We start from the raw sequence: 11,758 nt of genomic DNA, 5'->3' as shown, positions 1-11,758 counted from the left end.
AATACACTCACACATGCATTGACGAAGATCTTTTTCTGTGGATAAACATTCTGACACGTTATCATTGAACAGATACACACTCATTTTTACACACAACATAAACGTAAATGCTCAAATGTTTACACACAAAATATACTTACATTCACAAAACAGAACACAGACAAAATATACATTTTCATCTGACACAAACAAACACACATTTGAAAAAATATATATACTCATGTTAACACACTACACAAATGGCAATGGCACATTTTAATTCAACACAAAAACACACATACTCATGTTTACGCAATACACAAAAATATAATGACATATTTATATTCAACACTAGACTCATGTTTACAGTGTACACAAAATGACAATGAAATGTTTACATTCAACACAAAAACACTACACTCATGTTTACACTCTACACTAAATTACAATAACATGTTTACATTCAACACAAACACACTAGACTCTTGTTTACACACTACACAGAATGACAATGACATGTTTACATTCAACTAAAAAACACTAGACTCATGTTTACACACTACACAAAATGAAAATGACATGTTTACATTCAACACAAAAAAAATCTAGACTCATGTTTACACACAACACAAATTGACAATGACATGTTTACATTCAACACAAAAACATTAGACTCATGTTTACAAACTAAACAAAATGCCAACGACATGTTTACATTCAACACAAAAACATTAGACTCATGTTTACACACTACACAAAATGACAATGAGATGTTTCTGGCTAGTAGCTTAGTTTAGCTCTGACTGCTAATCTGGCTAGCGTGCTAATTCCTTGCTGCAGTTCTGAAAGGACAACATGCTAGGAAGGGACCTTAAGCACACAGGAAGTGACCCGACCTCTGCCTTGTTCTAGACCATCAGATGGATGACCTTGTGACATCTTGGTGACCTGCGGTACCCACAAAGCTCAGCATCAGTTTAAGTAACACAATGATGAGGAGAAACGATCCCTTCAACATGATGAAAGTTCAGACGGTTTTGAGTCCAGACCCAGAGAGTTGGACTCAGAAGTTGAAGTTCTGGAAGTAAGAGGAAACATGTGTACTCGGGGGTCACAGCTGGCGTGAGAGCGGGAGAAATAAAGTGACATTTGTGTCCCATTCCTTCCCCGAATGTTGTGTCCAGCTGCCAGTCGGGCTTGTGAGGAAATATTGGCGCCGGACGGATCAAGTCTCTGGCCCAGGACCTGCAGAAGTGGACCTGAAAGTGTCTCCGGGGGAGAGTCAGAAGGTGACGAATCACGTCATGAGAGTTGGAAAAAAAAAACAAAAAAAAAAACACTAAAATCTGTCTTACTGTTGCTGCTCAAGATGAGTAAATGCATTATAACAAAACTATGCTCTATTTTTCTCTACTTTTAAATACTATTTAGTTAGTATTTTTATTAAATTGTTCCGTCGTTTTTTTTTCAAAAAAAGCTTCAGTGAGTAACGTAAGGTTCCTTTTACAGCGAAGGTGTTTGTGTCCCCCTTGTGTCCGATTTGCAGTACTGCTAACTTCTATGTTACTACTCCCAGTATATATACCATTACCACCATTACTTACTAACTTTGTCGTCAGTTCTTTGACTACTATCATAGACAATGACACTTAATAAATATAAAACAGAGACAATCTATTACTTTTAATCTAATAACACAAAATTACGGGTAATATATATATTATTATAAGACTTTTGGAAAATAGCGACATCCAGGGTAAAATAAGTTTATGTTCAAGTTGTTTTATTTGTCAAACATACATGTATCAAGTCATACAGCATAAATGAGATCGTGGTCCTCTCAGACCCACGATGCAAAATATGAAGCAAACAAGGAAAGGGCATTACAAATAAAATAAATAATCAACAAAATAAGTAACAACATATATATTGAAATACGTTTAAACGTTTATAAATACACTCTTTTATTGGGAAATAAATACACGCATTAATGTGTATATGAATAAGGAAATACGTGTATCCACCTTTATCCCTTTTAGGAGAATAAAAGTTACAATATAACTTGAAATATTTTTTAACTGACTCCTTGGAATGGCTATCGGGAAATAAACTTGCCAGTAGCCACGAGAAACACACACAATGTGTGAAAATAAAAACAAAATTAATATAGACATGTTGGTCACATTTCCAGTTGCCTGTCGCCGCAGCTCACGACCCCCTCCGTTAGGGGGCAGCCGCGCGCTGTAGTTACACGGCCAGACAAACATGGCGGAAGACGAAAACGCTGTTTGACTTTGACATCATCTGTGAGTAAAATCAAAGCGTGTACACTTCATCTTAAATAAGATAGATTCACTTACACCTGCATGTCAACATTATAGTCTTTTTGCATATTATTTTTCTCTGATTTATTTAGAGCGAAGAATGTTAAACTGTTATCTTAGTGTGGGGGGTTCTGTTCCGGTGAACCGACCTCTCCTCAGTCTCGTACGTGGTGGTGGAAAAATAAAGGACAGACACAGAGTTTAAGAGAGAATGCTCGTTTAGTGAAATATGCAGAAGTCAGAGACGCACTTACGTGCGCTCGTGAGGAGACAGATCTATGCAGACGTCATCAAAAGCCAGAACGCAAAGATGTCACGGAAATGGCGGATCTTTTATAATATGAATATTCAGGTTAACGCCTCTGGTCATTTGTGCATGTACGATAGGTCAGTGATTCTAAACACTTGTCTTTTAAGATGGCCGTGCCACGTGGGGGTCGTGGAAGTTTGTTGTCTTCTAGAGAGAATCTGTTCCCAGCGACTTGGGCTGCAAGTCGCTGGGAACAGATTTTGTCTTTGTTTTGTCTTTCTGGGTTAAGTCTCACACAGGTTCACTTTGCTGGGAATCTGGGATAGTTTAATCTTTCTCAGTGTGTGACCTGACCTGTGCATGTTATTTTGAGTTGTTGCAGTGAATGGATGTCAATGCAAGAAAATTATTATTTAATATGAATTAAATATGAAAAGATTATTAGTTAAAAAATAGTTTATTTAAAATGTGCGTTAAATCTAGATGATTGCAAGGTTCGAATTTAAAAGCGACACTCTTAATGCCCTGAAAAATGTACCCTTGTTTACGGCAACAACTTTCCGTGACCGCCCTTGGCTTTTAATTTGTTGATAAATACTGGAAGCGTAATTGTTTCGTCGAATGAACATTAAAATCGTCTCGACCTAAGTGTTATTTAACATTTTTAACTGTCCAACATTTAACGGTAAAAGATAAACAACATGGGCGCAGCCATTTTGGAAGCTTGTGTCAAATGATGACGGAAACAGCCGAGCAGTTCCGAGTGATACACTCGTTACATCAGAAGGGGGTAAGGTGTCGGTGAATGTTGGTTCAGGGAGCGAACTTTAAAAATGCCGAGCAAGGAAAGGGTGAAAAAAGGAAACACTAGGAATTACAGGTAGTTGGGGGAAAATGTAGCAAAATACACAACTTTTTTAGGTAAGTTTATTTGTTTAAATGTAGTGATAAAAGTATTTAGTGGTTCGTTTGCCCTCGAAACTCGCCGTTTCCTAAACCCGTCGATGCGGTTTATGTGTGTTTATTTTGATTCGTGGCTCTCAGCGACCAAGTGTGTGACATACGTGGATTTGTATACTTTTTGTAAACATTGAATACAAGCCGCTAATGAAAACGACAATATTGATAGAATGATAATTGCATGGTGTTTTATATATTCGTGTATAATTTTCTCTACAATATATCTTTATATGTATATATAGATATATTGAGGGAAAGGGGCCGTGAATATTTTTCATAATACATTTTTGTTATAAATGAATAATTACTAGCAGTAGAAGCACAAGATGTTAATGCATAGCTGATGTGCTAAAATGACATTATGTCAAACCCGAGTGCATTATTTAAAAATGTTATTGCATTATTTGTTGTAATTTTAAAAAAATCACTGAAAATATATATTGAAGTTGTCCTTTTACTTTCTTGTTGTTTTCAATAGGTGTTAACAAGAGCATGATATATATATATATATATATATATATACACGCACATGCACGCACATTTGCTTTGGTGCCTCTACTTCGAAAGAAATGTTTGCCATGGTGCCCTAAAACTTGTCCTCTTCTTTAAGGCAACACTTGCCTTGACCTTAAAAAGTTGTCATATCCTTACATTAGTCCTAATGTAGTCAATTTGTTTCTTCAAAGAGATACTGAATGCGTTGTCATAAACGACACCTCTCATTAATATCATTAGTACTTTGATAAATAAGCCTTAAGAAAGGCATTGATTGTAACACTCTCAGAGCAGCTATTGGGTGAAAAGTTAGTTATTTAGCTTCACCAGTTAGCTTTACAGTCACTGATGAGTTGAACATTTGTAAGACGTTTGACTTTGTCAACTCATGATTATATTTGCTTCTCAACTGAATAAAATGGTGTTTTCCTATGTTGTTGATGCTGTTTGCAGGTGATGGCTGCCGGTGTCACGAGGCTACTCGGCCTCACAGCCATGACCGTGTGGGAGTCCAGTGTGAGCTTCTGGACGAAACCCACAAGCAGATGCTGGCCCCTCCAAACCGCCTGGAGAGCAGCTCCATTCTGCACTGAACCAGTAGCTCCCAGTAGAAAGAAGAAGCAAGCTCAAATGATTATGTCCAACGTTGGCCGTAGGATCCCTCAAAGTAAGATACAGCTCATCAGTCAGTCCGGTGAGGACATGGGGGTGCTAAACAGAGTTAAAGTCCTGAACATGCTGGAAGACGAGGGGCTGAAGCTGGTGCTGATCAATGATAGCATAGAACCGGCTGTCTATCAGCTGATGACCGGGAAGCAGCTCTATGAGGAGCAGCTGAAGATGAAGGAGGAGAAGAAGAAGGAGCGGGAGAGTAAAGGTAAGTCACCATGATCTGGTCGTTCGTCGCCTCATCCAAGCAGGATGTAAACCAGCAGCTCTGACTCGGTGCAGTGCAGGTGAAGGAGCTGGGGTTCTCCAGCGTCATCGACGCTAACGACCTGAAGACCAAACTGAAGCAGGCGGCAAGCTGGTTGCAGAAGAAGCACCATGTCAGGCTAAAGCTGAAACCTGGAAACCCGGCTCACAAAGACAACCTGGTGAGATCTGATCCAAGTAAAACAAGTCAGGTTGCTGGTTCTCCTCTGACTTGTGTCTATGCCTTCTATCAGGAATCCATTCTGGTGCAGATGTTGACTCAGCTGGACGTGATTTTCAGGTATCTCACGCCACCCAAAGTCAGTGCAAATCAGAAGATGGTCACCTGTGTGCTGCGGCCGCCCTCAAAGAAAGAACTGGGGGAAAAAAAGGATAAAGAGCAGGCGCCCCCTGCTGGCGTCTCGGACATCACAGACACGGATTTAAAGAAGTGACATTTTTCTGGACATGAATTGAGACTTAATACTGATTGTGGATGTATACATCTTTGTAAACCACAACACTGTTGCCTAGAAACTACTTGTAAATAAAATAATTTTTGCTGAAGACAAACTCGAATGCATCGACAGGTTCCTGACAGGAGCTAATTGTGCAAGTAAAACTGGAATGTTTACCTCAAAACAGTTTATGCCAATCCAGCTTCTTCGGTAGCTGTCCCTTTCTAAAAAAAGGACGTTTTAACCGTCTCGTTCTCTGACCATATCTTTTCATCTCGCTAATTTATTTGTTTATTTTCTTTAAAGATCTTTTCTTACTAGAAAACATCCTCTCAAATATCTTGTACTGGTGGTATTGGCTTGTTTTTGATGCACTTTTACTGTGCAGTTTAAGCTAAATAAATACATTTCATTTGCATAAAGGTTGCAGGGAATGAGTTTGATGTGAATGAATACAAGGGCATTTAATTTTATACGTCATAAAAGCTGTGTGTATTGGAACTATTACACCATACTTTTTTTTTGTTTCAAGTCTGGTTGGATTATGTGATCGAAAGAGCTCCTGTGCACCTAATGGCCACTTTCTGATGCTTGTGTTTTGACCTCACCTGTACACCTCTCCACTATAACTGCTGAGCAGAGTATATCATTGCTGACTTAAGGTCGTATATTTGCTTGTTTCTGATTGGCCAGTGGAATGACATCAGAGCGTCACCTTTACAGAGCAGAATTGGGAGTCGAACCACCAGATTTAAGTGTTGTTTTCATCAACTCCAGCAGGTTTTTAACCGACTCATCTTCTCGTGTAACTAATTCCTCCTTCCAAGTTTCAGCTTTTGTGTGAGTGGGTCCACCTACACTCTTGTTCTTCGGCTTAAGCGGTCGGTGAAAAAGGTAAAACGACGCCACATCGTGTCCGTGCTTTATTAAAGCATCCGTGGTTTTGTGTTTTTGGTAAAAAATAACAATTTTGGCAAACCGATACATTCACTGGTCACAGAACTAGATGGAACCCTACACAGAAAAGGTTGTGACCCTGGCGAGCGTGAAGCGTAAGGCCCAGACAGAGTGGCTAAGATGAGAAGATAGACAGCATGCAGGAACAGCATTTGTCAATAAGCCTCCAGAACTTTGAAGGAGGAGAAGGGCTTGACGAAGTGATAGTCCAGGTTCCCGCAGTGAGGACACTGCTGCACGTTGCTGTACTCTGAGAAGTACTGCATCCCCACCCGCACGTCCACCACCGGCTTCCCACAGTGCTTGCAGTTTAGACGTGCCTGGGGAGAACATTCGGTGAGTCACTAGACACATTTTCAAATGTTTTCTACTACTACTTTCTAATTCAATAACTTATTTGCTCTTCTAACATAGTTTTTTCCTTCATCGTGAATCTATTTAACAATATTTTGGCAGGATGAAGTTTCTTGACCAAACCCTGGACAGAACTTGGCTGCCGGCAACTGGTTCTTACCTGGCAGCAGGGTGAGGCCGCCAGTATGTCGTAGGTGTACATGGTGCCCAGCTGGTGCCAGCTGCCGTCCCAGCGAGACTTGCACTTGATGCATACGATCTTGTGGACTCCTTCGAGACAGTCGACGCAGACGCCGTACAAGTGCATCAGCCGACCTGCCAACACCAAACACTTTCAAACACAGTTCGTCATATACTTCACTGTTGCAGTCACTAGATTTACGAACACCAAGCATCAATTAAAATGTTCTTTTTTTTAATCTATTCATTATTTAGATTTTCCATACATAAGGTGCATCAGAATATATGGCACTTTTTACTCTACTGCCTGACGGATAGCCACAGTGCAGCTTCGAGTAATACTATAAAGCCATTCAGAGTAATGCAGCGAAGCCTCAAGGAGTAATACTATGAAGCCATTTAGAGTAAATGCAGCAAAGTCTCGCTGAGTTATACTATGAAGCATCGTGGAGTTATACTACGAAACCTTGTGGAGTTATAATACGAAGCATCGTGGAGTTATACTACAAAACCTCAAGGATTTATAATAAGACGCATCGTGGAGTTCTACTACGAAACTTTGTGGAGTTATAATAAGAAGCATCATGGAGTTATACTACGAAACCTTGTGGAGTTATAATAAAAAGCATCATGGAGTTATAATACGAAGCATCGTGGAGTTATACTACGAACCCTTGCGGAGTTATAATACGAAGCATCGTGGAGTGATACTACGAAACCTTGCGGAGTTATACTACGAAACGTCGCGGAGTTATAGTAAGAAGCATCATGGAGTTATACTACGAAACCTTGCAGAGTTATAATACGAAGCATCGGTGAGTTATACTACGAAACGTCGCAGAGTTATAACAAGAAGCATCGTGGAGTTATACTACGAAACCTTGCAGAGTTATAATACGAAGCATCGGTGAGTTATACTACGAAACGTTGCAGAGTTATACTACAAAGCATCGTGGAGTTATACTACGAAACGTTGCGGAGTTATACTACGAAGCATCGTGGAGTTATACTACAAAACCGTTCAGAGTGATACAGCGAAGCCTCTCCGAGTAATACAACAATGTCTAGTTCAGGAATACTGCAAAGCCTCTTTGAGTAATACTGTAAATCCTCGCTAAGAGATACTTCAAAGCCTTGCAGGGAAATTCTAAGAAGCTTCACTGTGCGGCTTCGTAGCTTACCAAAGTAGTACGAAGACATTATCTGGAGGAGAATGCGTTAAAATTGCTAGTACTTCAGAAAATTAAAGGATTTGCACCTTGTACCCTAGAAATACAGTAATAACATTTTCACTGCTGTTCATTTTCCGAAAAGTCTAGTAAGCCACGAAGCCCTTAGTGTTCATCCTTCATAGAAATCTCACAAACATCAAATACAAATGGCAAAAACCTTATAATCCATACATGTTGTGAAAATGACGTGTTTAGTTTCCACCTCTACAAGCATTTTAAACACTGAAAAGTTATTCCAACCTTGCAGGTGACAGGGGACGTCGTACTCGATCTCGTCGTGGCGTGATGGGCTGAGGAACAACGTCCCATCCACCAGGGGGAACTGCTCAAAGACGGGCAATGCGCGGTGGCACAGGGCACAGTTGACCACGTTCCTCTGACTTGCGCTAAGAGCCGACAGGATAAACCTGTCGAGACACAGCCAGGAGGCGCTGCTGGTTATTGATCAGTTGTTAATATTTTGTTTCTAAACATCAAAGAGGGTCGTACCTGCGAAGCTCCTCCCCCTGACCTGCTTGAGCGTCGTCCTCCATCCGGACATGGTAGGTGTTGAGCTTATGTCGGGGGATGTGGGTCAGCAGCTCTGAGAGGTCCAGCCTCCGCAGGAACTGTACCGGATGAGGAAGACTTCCGTCAGCCAAGCCACCCGGAACGAGTCTGGGATGGAGGGGGAGGGCGAAGGAAAGCGGGAGGAGAGAGCCGGGATCCAGGTGAGCGGCACCAGGTGCTCGGATGAGAAGCTTCTTCTGAGTGTCCATGTGGACCGCCGACTTGAGAAACTCCCCGAGCTGACGGGAGCCGCGGAACACTCCTGGTGCTGACCCGAGGAGTGCCGTGGGGGAGAGAGAGAAGGGGGGAGACTGTCCCGGGGAGTCGGAAGGAAGGAAGGGACATCCTCCTGCAGCCCCTCTCTCCGCAGAGTTCTGTCGCTCCATCGATAGTCTCCGAGGTAGATCCTGACTCGACGCTCTCTGAGCCACTTTTCCACTTGATGTCTTGCTTTTCTTGGCTTCCTCGTAAAACCCGTCCCCGGCCCCTGAAGAAGAGCCGCTGGTGCTGCCCGAGCGCCCCATGCTTCGCTCAGACGGCTTCTTCTTGCGATCGTCCTGCATGCGCTTCACCTGGTACCAGTCGGTGTCCTTCTTTAAGTGTCCTTGACCGCAGCGGCAAGAGCAGAAGCGGAAGGCCAGGTCATAGCCCTTCTTGGTCCACATGTTCTGCCGGCACTGCTTCTCGTTCCAGGACCTGGCCCGGCCGATGCAGTTGAACTGGACCAGGATGGAGCTCTCCCACTCGTAGAAGCACTGCAGGTGCATCCAGTTGCCGTGAGGACAGAGCTCGCTGTTGCACAGAACCCGCTGGTAGTCGTCCTTCTCCAGGTCGATGGGTCGGCCCATGCTGCAGCCGAGCGGCGTCGCACACTGACCCTCTGGACCGGGAGAGAAGAACCAGTCATGAACAGCGACACAAGTCATCGCGTGTGAGTGGCTGGTGAAGAGGTAACACTCAGTAACTCAGTAACGTGTAATACATATATAAGCTTTTTAATTATTATACAGCTTTAATACAGTCGTACAGCATTAAGCCAAGAAACCCAGACTTCCATCTCCTCAGTAATTATTCCAGCTCTTCCGGGAGAACACTTATGCATCTTGGGTCTGCCCGCGGGTGTCCTCCGAATCGGACATGCACAGAACATCTATCAAGAAAGTTGTACTATGAACCTAGCAGAACCAATGACGGTCAGGGTACCTGGTTCCGCCGTGGATAAATTAACCCGGACGTGACGCCCAGTCCCCAAGCAGCAATTTAATTTCCGGGGCGGGTCAAACATCAACCTGGTTGCCACGACAACACAATTGTTCCTCTGTTTGTATTGCGGAGAAGTTTCTGGAGCAACTCTCTGAAACATCTGGTGTATTACGTGGATTGATAATAACAAGGTAATTTGAGTTCCTTTTGTTTCCGTTAGTTCCATGTTTCACTGGTTTATCGTGTGTTTGTGTGTTTCAGCCACTGTTGCCTTTTTGTTTGTGTGCTATGCTCTGTGTACTCGTTTGCTTTGTGTTAACTTTGCATTTTTCAAATGCTATTTGCATTAGGTTTAGTCATTTGTTGTTGTGCTCAGTTACTTAAATTAAACAATTGTCAAATATACATTTGAGAAGGAGGAACCTGCTGCAACAAATCGTTTCAGAATTGACTCGGTTACACATAGATGGTATTTTGAAGAGTTTTTGTCTCTTGGCTCAGCTCTTTCTTTCCCTCACTCATGAACAAGAGCACAGGATCCTTGAAATCACAGACTAAGGCCAGGAGGACGATAGTTTAGTAACTAAATGGTTTAAGATAGCAACTGTCATTACTATATGCAAGTAAACAAGGGTTGGACGTCCATAAAACAGAGTCGCGCTCCTGCGGCTGCGTCATACACCCTCCGGTCGCTATATGACACTTGGTCTGTGCACGAAATTCCGAAGACAAATGACACGTTTTTAAATTACCTCGCGTTTAATTCAAAATGGTCGAAGCGCGAGGTAAAAATGAAACGCGTTTCGATGAGGAAGAATGTTTGTCAGTCATTCGGCGGATTCTCGGGGGCACGAGAGCTCCCTGGTGGAGGGCCAGCTGCGAATCTGTGATGTAAACAGTGGTGGAATGAGAGACATTGAATAAACATGAATAATCCAGTGACAGCAACGTCACCATGTGTGCGTTGAACTGCTCGAGGAGTTATTGCAGTTATTTATTGGAATTATTGAAGCTATAAGATCAAGTTCCCGATGGAAGTTACGCATGACAACAACAGTAGCAAGGGGGCGAGGGGGCGAGGGGGAGGAAACGAGAAGCACAACATCAGCCCCCAAAAACTTATCATACCGCTGGCGCTGTCGCTCCTCGGCGGTGCAACGGCGGCCGTAGCCGCTGCCGCGCCGCCCACCACAGCCGCCGCGCAGGCTCCATTTTCCTGCTCGTCTCCGCTGCTGTTGGTCCGCCTGCTCTTCTTCCCCTTGCTGCTCTTCTGGTTTGGCATTTTCGGGTTCTCTCGTCGACGCTGGTCCCACACTTCTATCCGCAGCAGCTGCCCGCTGCTCTCGGGGACTCCATTTTTTTTTCTTCCAACGCGGGCGGAGGCGGCGGAGGACGAGGCTCGGCCTCCCGGAGCACGACAGGCCACTGGAGCCGCCGTCACAGATCACGATCACCTGTAGGAGCGAAGGTGTGTCCGACTGTTGTTGTGGTTCCTGTCCGACTCTCGTCTTCCTCCCTCTGACGTCACAGGACCCCGGCGTTGGCTGTCATCTCTTTATGCTGCGTTCAAGAGCCATCAGGAAATCTCGGCAGAACTAGCTGCATTTATGATTAAAGTCCAAAATAGACCCCTCAGTCCACACAAACCAGGCATGTGACATGCATTTAACTTCAAAATACGAGCTGCAAACAGTGTATTCTCCCATGTTCGTAAACGCATCAGATCATCATTTCAGATTCTGGCGTTAAAATTGCTTATATGCATCCACAAGCCTGACCCAAACATCCAAAACACTGAAGATGTGTTCAACTTTGTCACACCAGACCAGTGTCGTTTAGAAATGTGGATCTGATGTCTAAACATTGTTGATATACAAAACCAGCAACATATTTGTTGTTGGA

General features: G+C 43.1%; 2 protein-coding genes across 2 annotated transcripts; one reads left to right on the top strand and one right to left on the bottom strand.

Moving 5' to 3' along the window:
• The first annotated feature begins 2,224 nt into the window (after nucleotides 1–2,224).
• Nucleotides 2,225–5,803, top strand: mtif3 (mitochondrial translational initiation factor 3). Its single transcript, XM_087805702.1, has 4 exons — nucleotides 2,225–2,285; nucleotides 4,462–4,885; nucleotides 4,960–5,105; nucleotides 5,178–5,803. Exons 2-4 carry the CDS (start codon nucleotides 4,465–4,467, stop codon nucleotides 5,376–5,378), a joined length of 768 nt encoding a protein of 255 aa, XP_087661828.1. The 5' UTR covers nucleotides 2,225–2,285; nucleotides 4,462–4,464; the 3' UTR covers nucleotides 5,379–5,803.
• Nucleotides 5,804–6,291: 488 nt separating this feature from the next.
• heca (HECA ribonucleoprotein granule regulator) lies at nucleotides 6,292–11,702 on the bottom strand. The gene is made up of 5 exons (XM_087806582.1): nucleotides 10,985–11,702; nucleotides 8,594–9,533; nucleotides 8,345–8,511; nucleotides 6,853–7,007; nucleotides 6,292–6,658 (listed from the first exon to the last, which is right to left on the bottom strand). Exons 1-5 carry the CDS (start codon nucleotides 11,136–11,138, stop codon nucleotides 6,494–6,496), a joined length of 1,581 nt encoding a protein of 526 aa, XP_087662708.1. The 5' UTR covers nucleotides 11,139–11,702; the 3' UTR covers nucleotides 6,292–6,493.
• Between the last annotated feature and the right edge of the window lie 56 nt (nucleotides 11,703–11,758).

Source organism: Callionymus lyra, chromosome 13, assembly GCF_982586985.1.
Source record: "Callionymus lyra chromosome 13, fCalLyr1.hap1.1, whole genome shotgun sequence".
Taxonomy (NCBI): Eukaryota; Metazoa; Chordata; class Actinopteri; order Syngnathiformes; family Callionymidae; genus Callionymus; species Callionymus lyra.
This window is presented reverse-complemented; position numbering and strand designations above follow the sequence as displayed.

Coding starts and splice junctions, on each gene's coding strand:
- mtif3 (XM_087805702.1), top strand. CDS start 4,465: ATGGCTGCCGGTGTCACGAGGCTACTCGGCCTCACAGCCATGACCGTG. Junction 4,886..4,959: donor GAAGGAGCGGGAGAGTAAAG/GTAAGTCACCAT, acceptor GACTCGGTGCAG/TGCAGGTGAAGGAGCTGGGG. Junction 5,106..5,177: donor CGGCTCACAAAGACAACCTG/GTGAGATCTGAT, acceptor GCCTTCTATCAG/GAATCCATTCTGGTGCAGAT.
- heca (XM_087806582.1), bottom strand. CDS start 11,138: ATGCCAAACCAGAAGAGCAGCAAGGGGAAGAAGAGCAGGCGGACCAAC. Junction 7,008..8,344: donor CGTCCCCTGTCACCTGCAAG/GTTGGAATAACT, acceptor TGGTGTTGGCAG/GTCGGCTGATGCACTTGTAC. Junction 6,659..6,852: donor CGGCCTCACCCTGCTGCCAG/GTAAGAACCAGT, acceptor TGTTCTCCCCAG/GCACGTCTAAACTGCAAGCA.